Source organism: Octopus bimaculoides, chromosome 7 (assembly GCF_046866305.1).
Source record: "Octopus bimaculoides isolate indiv1 chromosome 7, ASM4686630v1, whole genome shotgun sequence".
Taxonomy (NCBI): Eukaryota; Metazoa; Mollusca; class Cephalopoda; order Octopoda; family Octopodidae; genus Octopus; species Octopus bimaculoides.
This window is the reverse complement of record NC_142934.1, coordinates 69,729,219-69,743,485: the sequence shown is the minus strand read 5'-3', so window position 1 is coordinate 69,743,485 and position 14,267 is coordinate 69,729,219. Positions and strand designations below refer to the sequence as shown.

The 14,267-nt window shown below is 34.8% G+C and overlaps 1 protein-coding gene across 1 annotated transcript in view; it reads left to right on the top strand.

Annotated features, from left to right (window-relative positions):
- The window catches only part of LOC106874518 (nucleolar protein 4), a 1,458,602-nt gene extending 1,445,840 nt beyond the window's left edge, over positions 1 to 12,762 (top strand). The window contains 1 exon segment of the mRNA XM_089355480.1: positions 12,498 to 12,762. Within this exon segment, the coding sequence (XP_089211606.1) occupies positions 12,498 to 12,658 (161 nt within the window). The 3' untranslated portion in view covers positions 12,659 to 12,762.
- Positions 12,763 to 14,267: the final 1,505 nt, after the last annotated feature.

The window sequence follows — 14,267 nt, the reverse complement described above, 5'->3', positions numbered from 1 at the left end:
GGGGTCGATAAATTAAGTACCAGTAAAACACTAGGGTCGATGTAATCGACTAGTCCCCTTCCCACAAAATGGCTGCTCTAGTGGCAAAGTTTGAAACCATTATTTTCGTGTCCTTGGTCTAAGTTCTTTCGTCACAATTGTGACCTGACTACTTTATCCCACGTGTCTCCTCTTGTTCCGCTAAAGGAATCCTTATAGAAATATCGAATCAGCTGCAGTATTTTACTGATATTTTAATTTATCGACTATATGTCTAAAATGCCTTATACGAATATCAATATTAGGTTTCTCATTCGGTTGCTGACTGGTACGCTATTTTATCAACCTTAAATAAATGAAAGACAAAGAAAGATTTGAATAGAGAACTTAAAAGTGTCCTAACTAATTACCACAGCTAATTTATCCGACTTTATACTGATTCTGCCAATATGTTAGTAAGTTTTTTGTTTATAACCAGTAATTGAGCATATTTCTTTGTAGCTGTTTGCGTAGAGCTAATGTATAAGTTTTTGTTGTTGCTGTTGTTGTTGTTTTAGACCTCGGTTAGTCGTGAATGAGCACACCTACGATGAGTGATATTTCAGACATATCTATTCTGTGCTCCGAGAGAAATCATTTAATACATGTCTTATTTATTTGAAACTATTTTTGAGAATAATTTAAAAGCTATTTTTTTTACCTGCTTGAAGGAGTATATAGAGGCTCTCACGTTGGTTTATGCAAGATTTAGTTTGGAAGTCTGTATAAGTGTCCGTGAGTATACGTGAATGTATGTATGTTTTTGTGTGTATATGTGTGCGTGCATATGTGCGTGCGTGTGTGAGTTTCGCGTTATAGCGTTAGCGCTCTGAGCTGCGGATTTTGTGGACGGCTGCAAGATCGGCGTATAGTCGTGGACCAAGTAAACTATCTTCCTAGCATGGGCAAATGTCTGCGTGGGAAAACGCGTCGACTATGGCTTGATAACGTTAACAGCGGGTAGGGAATCACACTACACGACATTTACTGAAAACCATCTAAAACTGATTAAAGTAGTGGAAATCACCAGGGGTTAGTCGTCTTGACAGTGGAGGGAGGTAGTGAGTGTGAGTGTGTACATGTGAGTGTACGCGTGTGTGTAAGTGTCTGCATGCGTGCGTGAGGTATAGTTTTGTTGTTTAGATTCTAGGGTAACCTTCAGGAAAGAGACCAATGATAACAGGCATTACTGCTGTTTTCATCTCATCTTTTCCCAGCTACTCGATACTTTGCACCAGATTATCTTATGCATATCCACCCCATCTTTAAGAAAATAGGATGCACGGGTGTGTGAATTGAGGAAGATTTGGTTAACATTTCTAATATGTCAAAGCAAATGTTCCTTCATCGATTTGCTTGCGTGCGTGTTTGCTTGTGTTTATATGAAAGGGTTGCAGATAATATAGAGGAGTCGTTTAGGAAATAAAATTGCAAAGCAATGGATTATAGCGACAGCAACGAGTCATTTACGTAGGCCGCTAACTGATGGTTCGACCAGATAAAAATAATAGCTCAATCTGCAAATCATATATTTTCACCTTAAGACTGTAAGGATATTATCAAAAGTTCCTTCTTAGATAGACTATATTTTTCAACCAATGGCTTAATCATTCCTAGAATGCCTCGTGGGAGGAAGTGTGGAAGCTATATTTACTGACGGAAGCCATAAAAATCGTTGTAGTTACTGGTCGCCGTTCTTACAATGACAGAGCTATTAAAAACAAAAGTATTTAAATAAATGAATGAATAAATAAATGGATAAAAAGTAACCAGACAAATATCAACAGCAACAACGACAGTACAAACAAAGCTAGCCGTAGACAGAGACTTTTACGTGTTTCCTCGGAATATCAGAATCGTATCAGTCTCAAATCATCTATCGTCTTAAAAAGGAAAGGAAGGAAACTAGATAATGAATTACTTAAAAAAAAACGAGATGGTCACAGCTGGAAAGTCTTTGATCACGGGTCTTTTCGGTCAGGACTGATCAAGCGCTTAACAATAACAACAGCAATAATATACAATAAGGAAAAGCTAAAGAACAAACAATAGCAACGAGCAGAAAAACAGACAGAAAAACAGTAGAAATACAAATAAATAAACAACATCACCAACGAACACGCTGTATAATAACATACAAGAACAACAACTACAGCAAAAATATTACTCATTTTAGAACGAATATCAGCCAACGACAGACTTTTAATACAATAAACAGCAAAGAAAACAACGCAATAAGGAAAACAACAAAAATAACAAATATCAATAACGAGAAGATCAAAGGCGGGGCTCAGGTGTAAACGTATACAAAGTTAAGTAAAGAGGGTGGTGGTAGAGTTTACTGTGTATGTACGTATATACATATATATATGTATCTTCTATGTGTGTGTGTCTGCGTATCTGTGTATATGTGTAGCTGTGACTTAGAATAATTGGGCGTAGGTGTATCTGTGTGAAGAAGTTCTGTTTGTTATGGTAGTAGAAGTAGTAGTAATAGTAGTAGTAGTAGTAGTAGAAGTGGTGGTGGTGGTGCTCAACATGAAGGTCGTTGTGATAGTGGGGGGGGGGAGTCTGGTGTTAGTGGCGGTGATGGTTGTGCTTCAAGTGATAAGTTGTGCGATGTTGACTAAAGACGCCGAAGAAGCCATTGTGTTTAGAAATGAAGCGATTCAGTGAATATGGTTATTGTAGTACAAAGCTACTTTCTACTTCAATAGACAGGACGCGTGTTCAAGCCCAATCTATGAGCGGCATTGCTGATTTCCACAGTACACCGAATTCTCCTTGCCAACAGCTCATGTGGCTGTCAGATATATGAACTTAATTGACCTGGGAATGTTGATTTGTGATAGACAAGTGTTCTATATACAATGCAGAGCTGTAATATTTCGTCTGCGTATTATCATGAAACCGTCACAGGATCATTATGTAGTCGACGTGCTAAGGTAGAAAAAACTATAAATTGAAAGTAGAGAAAAATGTACTATAAACCTCGAGTATATAAACTATACAATTGATAAATTCGTGTGGGATATGCTGTTAGAAGGTGAGAATCCTAAAACTCCAGATTTATTCAAAGAGAGGCTTTGTACGAAACCTTATCTCAGTTCACACTGAGTATAATGATCTTATCTAATTTTATTTTAGTATTTTGTTTTACTTTTTGTTGATACAAACCATCACTAGATTTCCCAAACTTCAGTTCGTTTACATACAAACACTCACATAAATACACGTATTATACAATCACACACATACATAAACATCTGTATGGCGTTATATATATATATATATATATATATATATATATATATATATATATATATATATATATATATATATATATATATACATACATACATATATACATACATATATAGACACATACATATATGCATACATGCATACATGTATATATATATATATATATATATATATATATATACACGTAAAGATTCGCGCACACACACACACACACGCATTTCATAATTTATCGGCAAGTCGATTTAATCTCTGCCTTTCTGTTATTGCGGGTTTATGATGTGATATTTCTCAGCCAAACAAATATCACATAATTTTTGTACTTGTTGGTGAGGTGGCATTCTGCAAGTTATACCCCTCTTTGGGAGGGTTGTAATGTTTTTATTTTTATATAAGTGAGACATGAGCAAGAATAGAAATGAACTATGAAATGCATGACAGGTATCGAAAGAAGTAGGATTCAATCGAAATATACAATTTTAAATATTTGATGTATACCTGGCATCGTGGACTTGTTGTAAGTTCTAAGCGATTCGAATGTATCTGGTTTCTGTTCCTGTTTCAAAACCAATTTACATAATTTACATTTCTAATGATTTTGGGACTCATGGAAGAACTACTATTTTTCTGTGTGTACGCAAATAGATGTATGCGTGTATATTAATGCGCACGTTATTGTATGTGATTATGCATACGGATGTATGTGAGTGCGCTTGTGAGCACGCGCAAAACTGCTTAAAATTTTGAGCGCATTGAAGATGGCTAAACGTATATTTGTAAATATGCGAGCAAACAATTTTATGTGTTTTTAACGGTGCAAAGTGTATGAGATGTATAAGAAGAAAGCAATAAAAACTGTTGTAGGTGGAGAGAGGGTGATGTTGATAAATAAATAGGAATAAAGAAAATGAAGAATCGGAACCGAGTAGCTTCACTAAAGCGTATATATGCGTATGTTCATGTATGTGAGATTACGTCATTCTAATCAAATTCTACATTCATATGCACGTGTATTGTGCATTTGTGTTATGTATATAGATATAACTGTATATAAATATGCAGCAATGCAATATGAAAAATAGATACATATATTCTGAATGATATAAATACATAAACACACATTGGATAAATATGTATACTGAATTACATCTATATATTTAGGTAAAAAGCTTGCTTCCCAAACACAAGGTTCTGGGTTCGGTCCAGGTGCGTGACACCTTAAGCAAGTGTCTTCAACTATATCCTCGGTCTGTGAGTGGATTTGGTAGACGGAAACTGAAAGAAGACCGTCATATATATATATATATATATATATATATATATATATATACATGAATGAGAAAAAGATGAAAATGGATGTTCAAATCCATATAATGAAATTCCAGTCCTACAGCTGTTAAATACATACATACGCATATATATATATCAATGCAAAACTAATATATCTAGTTTTCACTGAACACTGGTATAAACCGGTTTTGGTGTGTTACATCCCCGTAATTATAGCGGTTCGGCAAAAGATACTGATAAAATAAGTTCTAGGCTTACAAAAAATAAGTCATGGGGTTGATTTGTTCGACTGAAGGTGGTGTTCCAGCATGGCTGCAACCAAATGGCTGAAAAAAATAAAATTTACCAGAGATTATGTACACCAAATTTCTAAACTGCTGAAGTAAGATGGCGGTAGATTTACTTAATAAAACTAATTAAGAATGTGAAGGGCCGTCAACTGTGTACCGTTCTATTACTGAGATAACATAAATGTACACGACTGACGCAGTGACATTAGTAATTGAAGTACCACACCTATGTAATTATAAATGATATATAACTAACAACGTGCTCACGTGCTTAAATTCAGGTCAAACATATATCAAAAGTTTTCCGCCGTAACCATCACGTCCTTTTGGTTTTTCAGAAATAGTGTTTCGGATCATACAACCATATGTATTCGTTATTTCTTTTTTAAGATGCTAGGGATAAATTTAAGGGAGATTTAAATGCGACTTAGCTATTGTTTATAGCATGTCAAGAGACTGTAAGAGCTCATTGTTGCTTCATTGATGTCTAGTGGAGAAAACATTTTACGTTTCTTAGTGACAGTTTCCCCTGCTACTGGCCTAAACTATTTCAAATTCTCAGCAAAATCTACTAATAGTCATTCTCCAGCCTGCTCATAACATAATACTCAGGTAGACGTAGCTTGACACTTAAAGCTGACTCTTTGAATGACAATAATGGTCCAGCTAACAGGCTTCCACTTAGATTGCATCTGCCAAATATCCCTCGCAAGTTTGGGGCCTCTGTAGAATACACTTCTCCTAAATACGGGATGCAAACTGGCTCCTATTTACACGAGCCTAATTCCTACACCCCTTGCTTGACTGAACCAGGAATACGAGTACAAGAAAATTAATGCGTGTTAATTAGGTTTTCTATGTTTTCCTGTATTTAATAACTATTTAAAACTTGGTGTTTCGGTAGTGCACCCCAACCCAATACTATAACTAGATTAACCTATACTATCATTATTGCTACCAAAGAAATAAAACATTATATATTGCTTACTTAAGTGCTTGGCAGCAAACAGGTTTTGCTCTCCCCTTTTCTCCCGATCATTTCTTAGGTTTTTTTCCTGTATATCTCTTTCTCTTTCATGTCTCTGCTTGTGTGAATGTGTTTTTGTATACACACACATACACCCCGCCCCCATCCATGTATGTGTGTGTCTTTGTATATGTTTGTATTTGTGTGTGAAGAAAATCCTTATATTGTATGTTTGTAGGAGCAAATGATAATGATGTTGATGACGATGATGATAGTGATGACGACGACGACGACGACGATGATAATGATGATGATGATGATGATGATGATGATGATGATGATGATGATGATGATAAGAATAATAATGGTTTCAAATTTTGTCACAAGGGTAGCAATTTTGAGGGAGGGGATGAGTCGGTTACATCGACTCCAGTATTCAACTGGTACTTATTTTATCGACCCCGAAAAGATGAAATGCAAAGTCGACCTCGGCGGAATTTGAACTCAGAAATATAATAATAATAATAATAATAATAATAATAATAATAATAATAATAACAATAACAATAATAATAATAATAATAATAATAATAATAATAATAATAATAATAACAACCCTTTCTCCTGGAAGCACAAGCCCTCAAATTTTAGGGAAGGGATTAATTTATCGACCTCGAAAGGATGAAAAGCGAAGACGACCTCGGCGGAATTTGAATTCAGAACGTGCAGACAGACGAAGTGCCACTAAACATTTCTCCCGGAGTTTTAACGATTCTGTCATGTTCACTGCCTTAATAATAATAATAATAATAATAATAATAATAATAATAATAATAATAATAATAATAATAATAATAATAATAATAATAATAATAATAATTATTATAATTTTGCCGCGAGGGCACCAATTTCCGTGGAAGGAATGAGTCGATCACATTGACCGCAGTGTTCAACTGGTACTTATTTAATCGACCCCGAAAGGATGAAAGACAAAGTTGACTTCGGCGGAATTTGAACTCAGAACGTAGTGGCAGATGAAATACGGCTAAGCATTTTGCCCGGCGTGCTAACGATTCTGCCAGCTCGCTGCCTTCATAATGATAATAATAATAACAGTAGTAGTAGTAGTAGTAGTAGTAGTAGTAGTAGTAGTAGTAGTAGTAATGAAGTAGGAGAAAACGAAGAAGAAGAAGAAGAAGAAGAAGAAGAAGAAGAAGAAGAGTTACAATAAAATAAAAAGAAATCTTGATCGCATGAAGTGATTTCTCTCGCTTATAAAGTTATCACACCAACAGCGTAGCATTTATGTGAACGTGAAACATGTAGGTGAACATGCACATTCGTTTCAGAGTGAAGAAAGAAAGAAAGAGAGACACAGAGACAGAGGTAGAGAGAGAACTGCAGATAAACAAGAGAAAGGCTAGGGCGAGTGTGTTATGTTGAAGAAGGAGAAAGGCGAAGAGAGAAAGATTACAAGAAGAAGAGGCTTTGAATGAAAGCAGGAGAGCAGAACACAAGAACATAGCCGAGGGAAAATCTCCAGATTGCATCCTCTCTTTACTTTCAGATCTCTTTCGTTGTAGCTTATGGGTGGGATGGGTGGATATTTGTGTGTGCGCACTCGTCTTTCTTATATTATCATAAGCTCTTGTGAGGAAGCGAATAGCGTTTTGAAATGGGGGCTTCTTCAAATGGTGTGCGGTAGTGAGTGAAGTGAAGTGGGTGCAGTAAATTGGTTAGGGACGTGTATCTTTCTTCTGTTTGTCTATATTGTTATTTTATATAGATATTTTTATTCGATATATTTCTTTTGCTTTATCTTTTTTCTTTTCCTTCTTTTTGCTACAGAATCAACCATTAGCACTCATTTAATTAAAATTTTCGTCAGAGTGAGTAGCTGCTACAGCAGTAACACACAGCAATAACAATAACATCAGCGGCAACAACAATAACAACAACAAAAACAACAGCAACAACAACAATGACAATAACAACAACTATAACAACACCTACAAGAACAAAAGCAACCATAATCAAACAGCTGTTACTTAAGATATAAAAATATATTATCAACAAGAAAATATCAAAATATTTTTCTTTAAGTCGTAATGAAAAATAAAAATAAACAATAATAGTAATGATAATTTCTTTATTGGCCACAAGGGCCTTAGACATTGGGAACTAAAGAAAAGGCGAAATAAATACAAAAACGGGGAAAAATGAAGCACTAATGTAATATTGAGAAAACGATAAAAACATAAACAGATAGCAAGAAACAGCAATAATCATAGAGAACAGTAAAAGAACACAAAAGGTTGTCCAAAATGGTTACATATGGTGATCGGGGTAACCCACTCTCAACCTCGGATAACACCCCAAATCAAATACCTTCTCCCACTTTTTGCTGCTAATCTTAGAGCAAATCCATTTAGTCACGCTTGTTTCATCACTCTCATTTACTTTTATTAAATTTGCTGGCAGGCACCAGCTCCCTGTCTAAGTTTACTTTTATTTCAAGTGAAACTTGAAAAAATTTATGGGAGCTAGACTCAAGGATATTGCCATTTCAATAGTATCCCCCACTCAGCTTCCTTCGTCACCGTGCTAAGGAAGACTACGTTGCCAAAGCAAGACGGTGAGTTGATCGTCAGGATAGACAGTTGTTAGTCGAATTTATCCTGCACTTGATAAATCCACAAATTCAGTAATGCATAGATACCAAACGAGTACATACTGCCGGTCGGTTTCATCGCTCTCTAAGCATCATGAACAGGTTCAGTTGCTAGCGGCTTTAAAACAGCCAAGCTTGCAGAGGTTATCCCGAAAGGTAAATTACTTCTGTAGCAACTCTAGGCTAATGACTTCTGGAAAGTGCTCGTAAAGCTCATCTTGAAAGTTTTCTAGAGGAAACTACCTGAGCAGTTCTTGTCAACACTAAACCATCAGTTATCATCCTCTAAAATTCTAATGAATGCTAGCATTAAATTTGTACTAACTCTACACATGTCATTGCTATAGAGCAGTGAGCGCCTGGCAACACTCCACATGCCATACGCCCAACTCGATCAGCAACTGAGCTAAAGATATCAACAGTGGCAAGATATATCGTCGTCTAAGAATATCTGAAAATGTGTCATCCTTGGTATTGGCTGATCCCACACAATCTTCGCATACGTCTAAGATGAGATTTCATTTGCATGCTAACACTAATAAGCAAGGTATTCCTCGGAAAGCTTCTAAATATCTTAAGAAATTCGGCCTTCAGCTCCTGTCTGGATATAACGGTTACCATCTGAAAACATTACTTCTATCACTGTTGCTCATATCTGGGAAAATTAATGCACCAACCGAGTTTAGGAATATTGTGTTTAACTCTAGGTTCATATCTTTTCGAAATAGCACCAGGAAGAGAGTGAGTAAGTGTATCTTGGAACGCCTGGGATCGCTGCAAGTTATCACACCGTCATTTACTGATTTGTTTCTGCAATTAAAGAAAAACAAGACTCGTGAGTCACAACTAAAGACACAGTTACGAAAGTCACATAAACATATCACAATATCTACGGAATCACGATAGTAATTAGTAGTAATAACAATAGTAAAAGCATAAACACGTACAAGATGTGTAGGATAGAGGTTAAAAACTCATTTAGGATAATATCAACTTCCAGTAATGTATGGAATAATAGCGGGAAAATCATAGTTAAATCAACACTCGATATAAGGAAATCTCAGTCAGTTAGCAGATCCAGGAGTTGTAAGAACACCAGTAACAAAATGAACATCATACAAGATATAAAGGCTTCTGAGAGCAGTTAGGAGTAACAGTAACGACAGTAAAGATATAAATATTATCAAAACTATCTTTACCTTCAAAACTTTGAAGGTAAAGATAGCAAGTAGTAGCATCAGTAGCAGCAGAATAAAAGTATTACCAACAGCAAAAGCATAGCTGTATGCACAAAAAAGTATCATAAGCCTAAAAAAAAAACAAAAAAAAACTGAGAAACAACAGTAACAACTAAGGGAATAAGAAAGGACTGGCTTTACAAAGATATAAAGAACAGCACAATAACAATGGCTGCCAGTATCAAATGAAACAAACTCGTGGGAAAAAAAATTCAGAAAAACGCACAAAAACAAAATACACAAAACAAATATCTCCAATGGCGTCAAGTACGACATTAAGAAAAGAAAGATTTCTTTTCTTTTTCGATTTCTTTTCCCGGGCAACTTTACATGCTGGGCACTCGACACCCTTCCGTGACTGTTAATTACACAATACAGACGAAAGGAAAACATGGAAATTCTTCTTTTCATTTTGTTTTCTATTTATTCTCTTTTATATTTGATGCATACGCATGGGGGTATATGGAGTGATAGTTGTGTATTTGAGGTGAGGTAGAGTTGGGTGGTACTTTTCTTTCTTTTCTTTTCTTACCTTGTTGGCCCACCTCTAACGAAGTTAAACCATGGTATGGGCGTTATCTTCTTGTTGACGTTCCAGAATTCATGGTGCGAACAGAATTGCATTGCACTCTGGGTTTCGAAAGAAAACAATAGCCGAGAAGAAAAGGCATTTAAAGCATGGTGGTGGTTTGCTGAACGGTCTGTTGGCTGGTTGGTTGATTGATTGTTTGGTTGGTTAGAAAAGGGTAAGAGTGATGAGTGATGAAAGAAAAGAGCATGAATCTACAAAGGAAAGGTACAGGCACGCACACTTATACATACCAAACAAACACGTACTTGATCATGTGTAGTCTCTTAATAAGAAAGCGGTTTGAAATATATGAACGAGCAAACGAGTGGAAGGTAAAGAAGAATAAAGGGAACGAAACCAGTGGAAATAGAGAGGCAAAATGGACCCCAGACGTGAAGAGTGGCTGAAGATTGGTTGAATATAACGGTGGATCCTGTTTTATCTTCATTTGTTTTATATCTTCTAAAGAACAAGAGAAGCATTGTCACAAGAATGAGAAGGATGTGAAGGAGAGCTGGGAAATGTTTGCCGGGAGGGTTTTTAATTTTGTCCAATTAGAGGCAGACAGAAAGATAACCTTCTTTATTCCCCTACTTTTTCGTTCTGTCTGAGTATCGCTTTCTGACACTCACGTATTTATTTATTGATTGTATAATAGCAGTGTGCTCAAAGGATATGATGTGTACACATACAAATATTGATGGTTAAATATATGAAAAGTTGCGATTACGTAAGGATTCGTTAATATTTTGTGCATGTATGTTTGATGTATTCTTATTTATATAAATTTCTGGATATATATGAATATGCATATATAAATATATACCGACATGTGTATCATATGTCAGAAATATACGTTATACAAATGCCTATATGATTGCCTATACGCATGGGCGCGCGCAGATACACACACACACACACACACACACACACACACACACACACACACACACACACACACACACTGAAAAAACCCGTCGTATATATATGTATATATATATATATATATACATATAGTGAGAATTTACAAAAGAAAAAAAACAGAACACGAAGACGGGTGTGTAAACAACAAATAGATGTATTAATTTAACGGTCGGGAAGTGAGAAAGTCTTTTACGTTTCGAGCCTACGCTCTTCGACAGAAAGGAACGCAAAAATAAACAGGGAAAGAAAATAGAGAAAGGTATAGTGGCTAGCGATCTATCATGATATATATATATATATATATATATATATATTTGTGAATAAATGGTATGGTATATACCTAGTAATTTGGCGAGAAAACACGTTCATTGGCTTAGTGTTCATTGGGTATCTGATTAACGCGAGTGACGGAAGATGAAAGATTCTCAATGGGTCGAAACAGTAGTAGTGATCAATAAAACTTCTCGTATCTTCCATCTTCCGTCTCACGCATTAATCAAATATATTCTTTTATTCTTTTACTTGCTTCATTCATTTGACTCCGGTCATGCTGGATCACCGGCTTTAGTCGATCAAATCGACCCGAGGACTTATTCTTTGTAAGCCTAGTACTTACGCTATCAGTCTTTTTTGCCGAACCGCTAGATTACGAGGACGAATACACACCAACGTCGGTTGTCAAGCGATGGTTGGAGACAAACACAGACACACGCACACACACGCACATACACATATATATGTATACACACACGCACAGACACACACACACACACACACACACACACACACACACACACACATATATATATATATATATATATATATAAATACGACGGGCTTCTTTCAGTTTCTGTCTACCAAACCCACTCACAAGGCTTTGGTCAACCCAAGGCTATAGTAGAAGACACTTGCCCAAGGTGCCACGCAGTAGAACTGAACCCGGTACCATGTGGCTGGGAAGCAAGCTTCTTACGAGACACACACACACACACACACACACACACACACACACACACACACTCACACGTACACACATACAGAAAATAAAGGAAATTCGCAAGCACGGGTAGGCTGTGAGGACAGTTTATAGAATTGAATAACTACCTTTTAGAAGACAGGGCAAAGTGGTCAACAATCTTGGACAGGCAATCAAACTCAGCGCCTCTCAAATTTTGATTGATACATATAAAATATATTTTATTGTGCATATTTTATTTTTCATTTCCAAATGTAACTCTTTTTTAATTACTATATTTTATCTTTGCAGGCCCAACAGATCTGAGTATGAAGAAACAGAATTCCAAAAATCAACTCAGCCCCAGTGAAGTGGCAACTATAAAACAGCTTATAGCTGGCTACAGAGAGTCGGCGGCATTTCTATATAGATCGGCTGATGAACTAGAGCAACTATTATTACAACAGAACTAAGCGTCTCCTTGCCAACTGGATACATCCACACATCATTAGACACTTCACAAAAAATAATAATAATAATAAAAATAATAATAAATAAATAAAAAATTTAAAATAAATTTATTCATGGAAATATATTACAAAAAAGAAAAATTAAATTTAAATGAAAAGAAAAAAAAAACAAAGATAAAACGCTAATATATATAAAAAAAAATATTTAACCTATATTTGAGATATATTTAACAGAAACAAAAAAAGAATAATAAATCAGCATATATTCATATATATATATATATATATATATATATATATATATATATACATATATATATATATATATATATATGTATATATATATATATATATATATATATATATATATATATATATATATATATATATATATATATATATATACATATATATATATATATATATATTCACGAAACCGGCGTGATATGCATGGCGGTTGTAAGACTGATAGAAAAGAGGGAATAAGAAATATGAAGATCTCGTCAACCTTACGGAGATAATCGGCCATGTATTCCAAGATTCATTCTCTAACCTTCTTGCGTTGTCATTAATCATTCTCTCTATCTCCACCCACTCTTTTTATTACTATTTCTTGATTTAATGTCTCATATAATGTTTTTAAAGCACACGGATATAGCAAATTTTTATGCCCACAGCCCCATTACTAAGCGATAAAATCCAATATTTAAAATATTTATGCCGTATTTTTCTGTCAACGTCTGTATAGCTTTCTCTATTTTCACCTTTAAGTTTTTTTTTTTTCATGTATGCATTCAAACAAACATGTATGTGAGTATATATATATATATATAATTGTGTGCGTGTGTGTTTGTATGTATGCATATACATATCTATATCTATATATATATATATGCCTATTTCATTCATCTAGACGCATACCTCCACTGATGTGTACACACATTTATACATACATAATTACGTGTACAGCGTGAGTATGAGAGTGCAATAGAGAGAAGACTGATTCAACTAACTCAGAAATTATTTTATATATATAATTTGATATAAATATTTCGCTAACTGTACTTATCTATATACAGATAGAAACACACCTATACATGCACACGTAAGAATAACAATTCATACAAGAATATAGCATGTGTGTACGTATGTATGTGTGTATATCTATCTATCTATCTATCTATCTATCTATCTATCTGTGTGCGCGTGTGTATATATACGTATATATATATGTTTGCATATAGTATCTACATTGTATAATATATATGTTTATACATATATACATATATACGTATGTATATAAGTGTATATACATACACACACATACAAGCATACGTACATATATATATATATATATATATATATATATATATATATATATATATATATATATATATATATATATATATGTGTGTGGTTGTTTGTGGTTATATGTTTATGCATATGTGGTTATATATATATATATATATATATATATATATATGCATTTATGTATGTGTGTTTGTGTGTGTGAGTGAGCGAGTCAGTGTGCGTGCGTGTGTGTGTGTGTGTGTGTGTTTGTGTGTGTGTGTGTGTGTGTGTGTGTGTGTGTGGTTTTTTTTTGTGAATACTT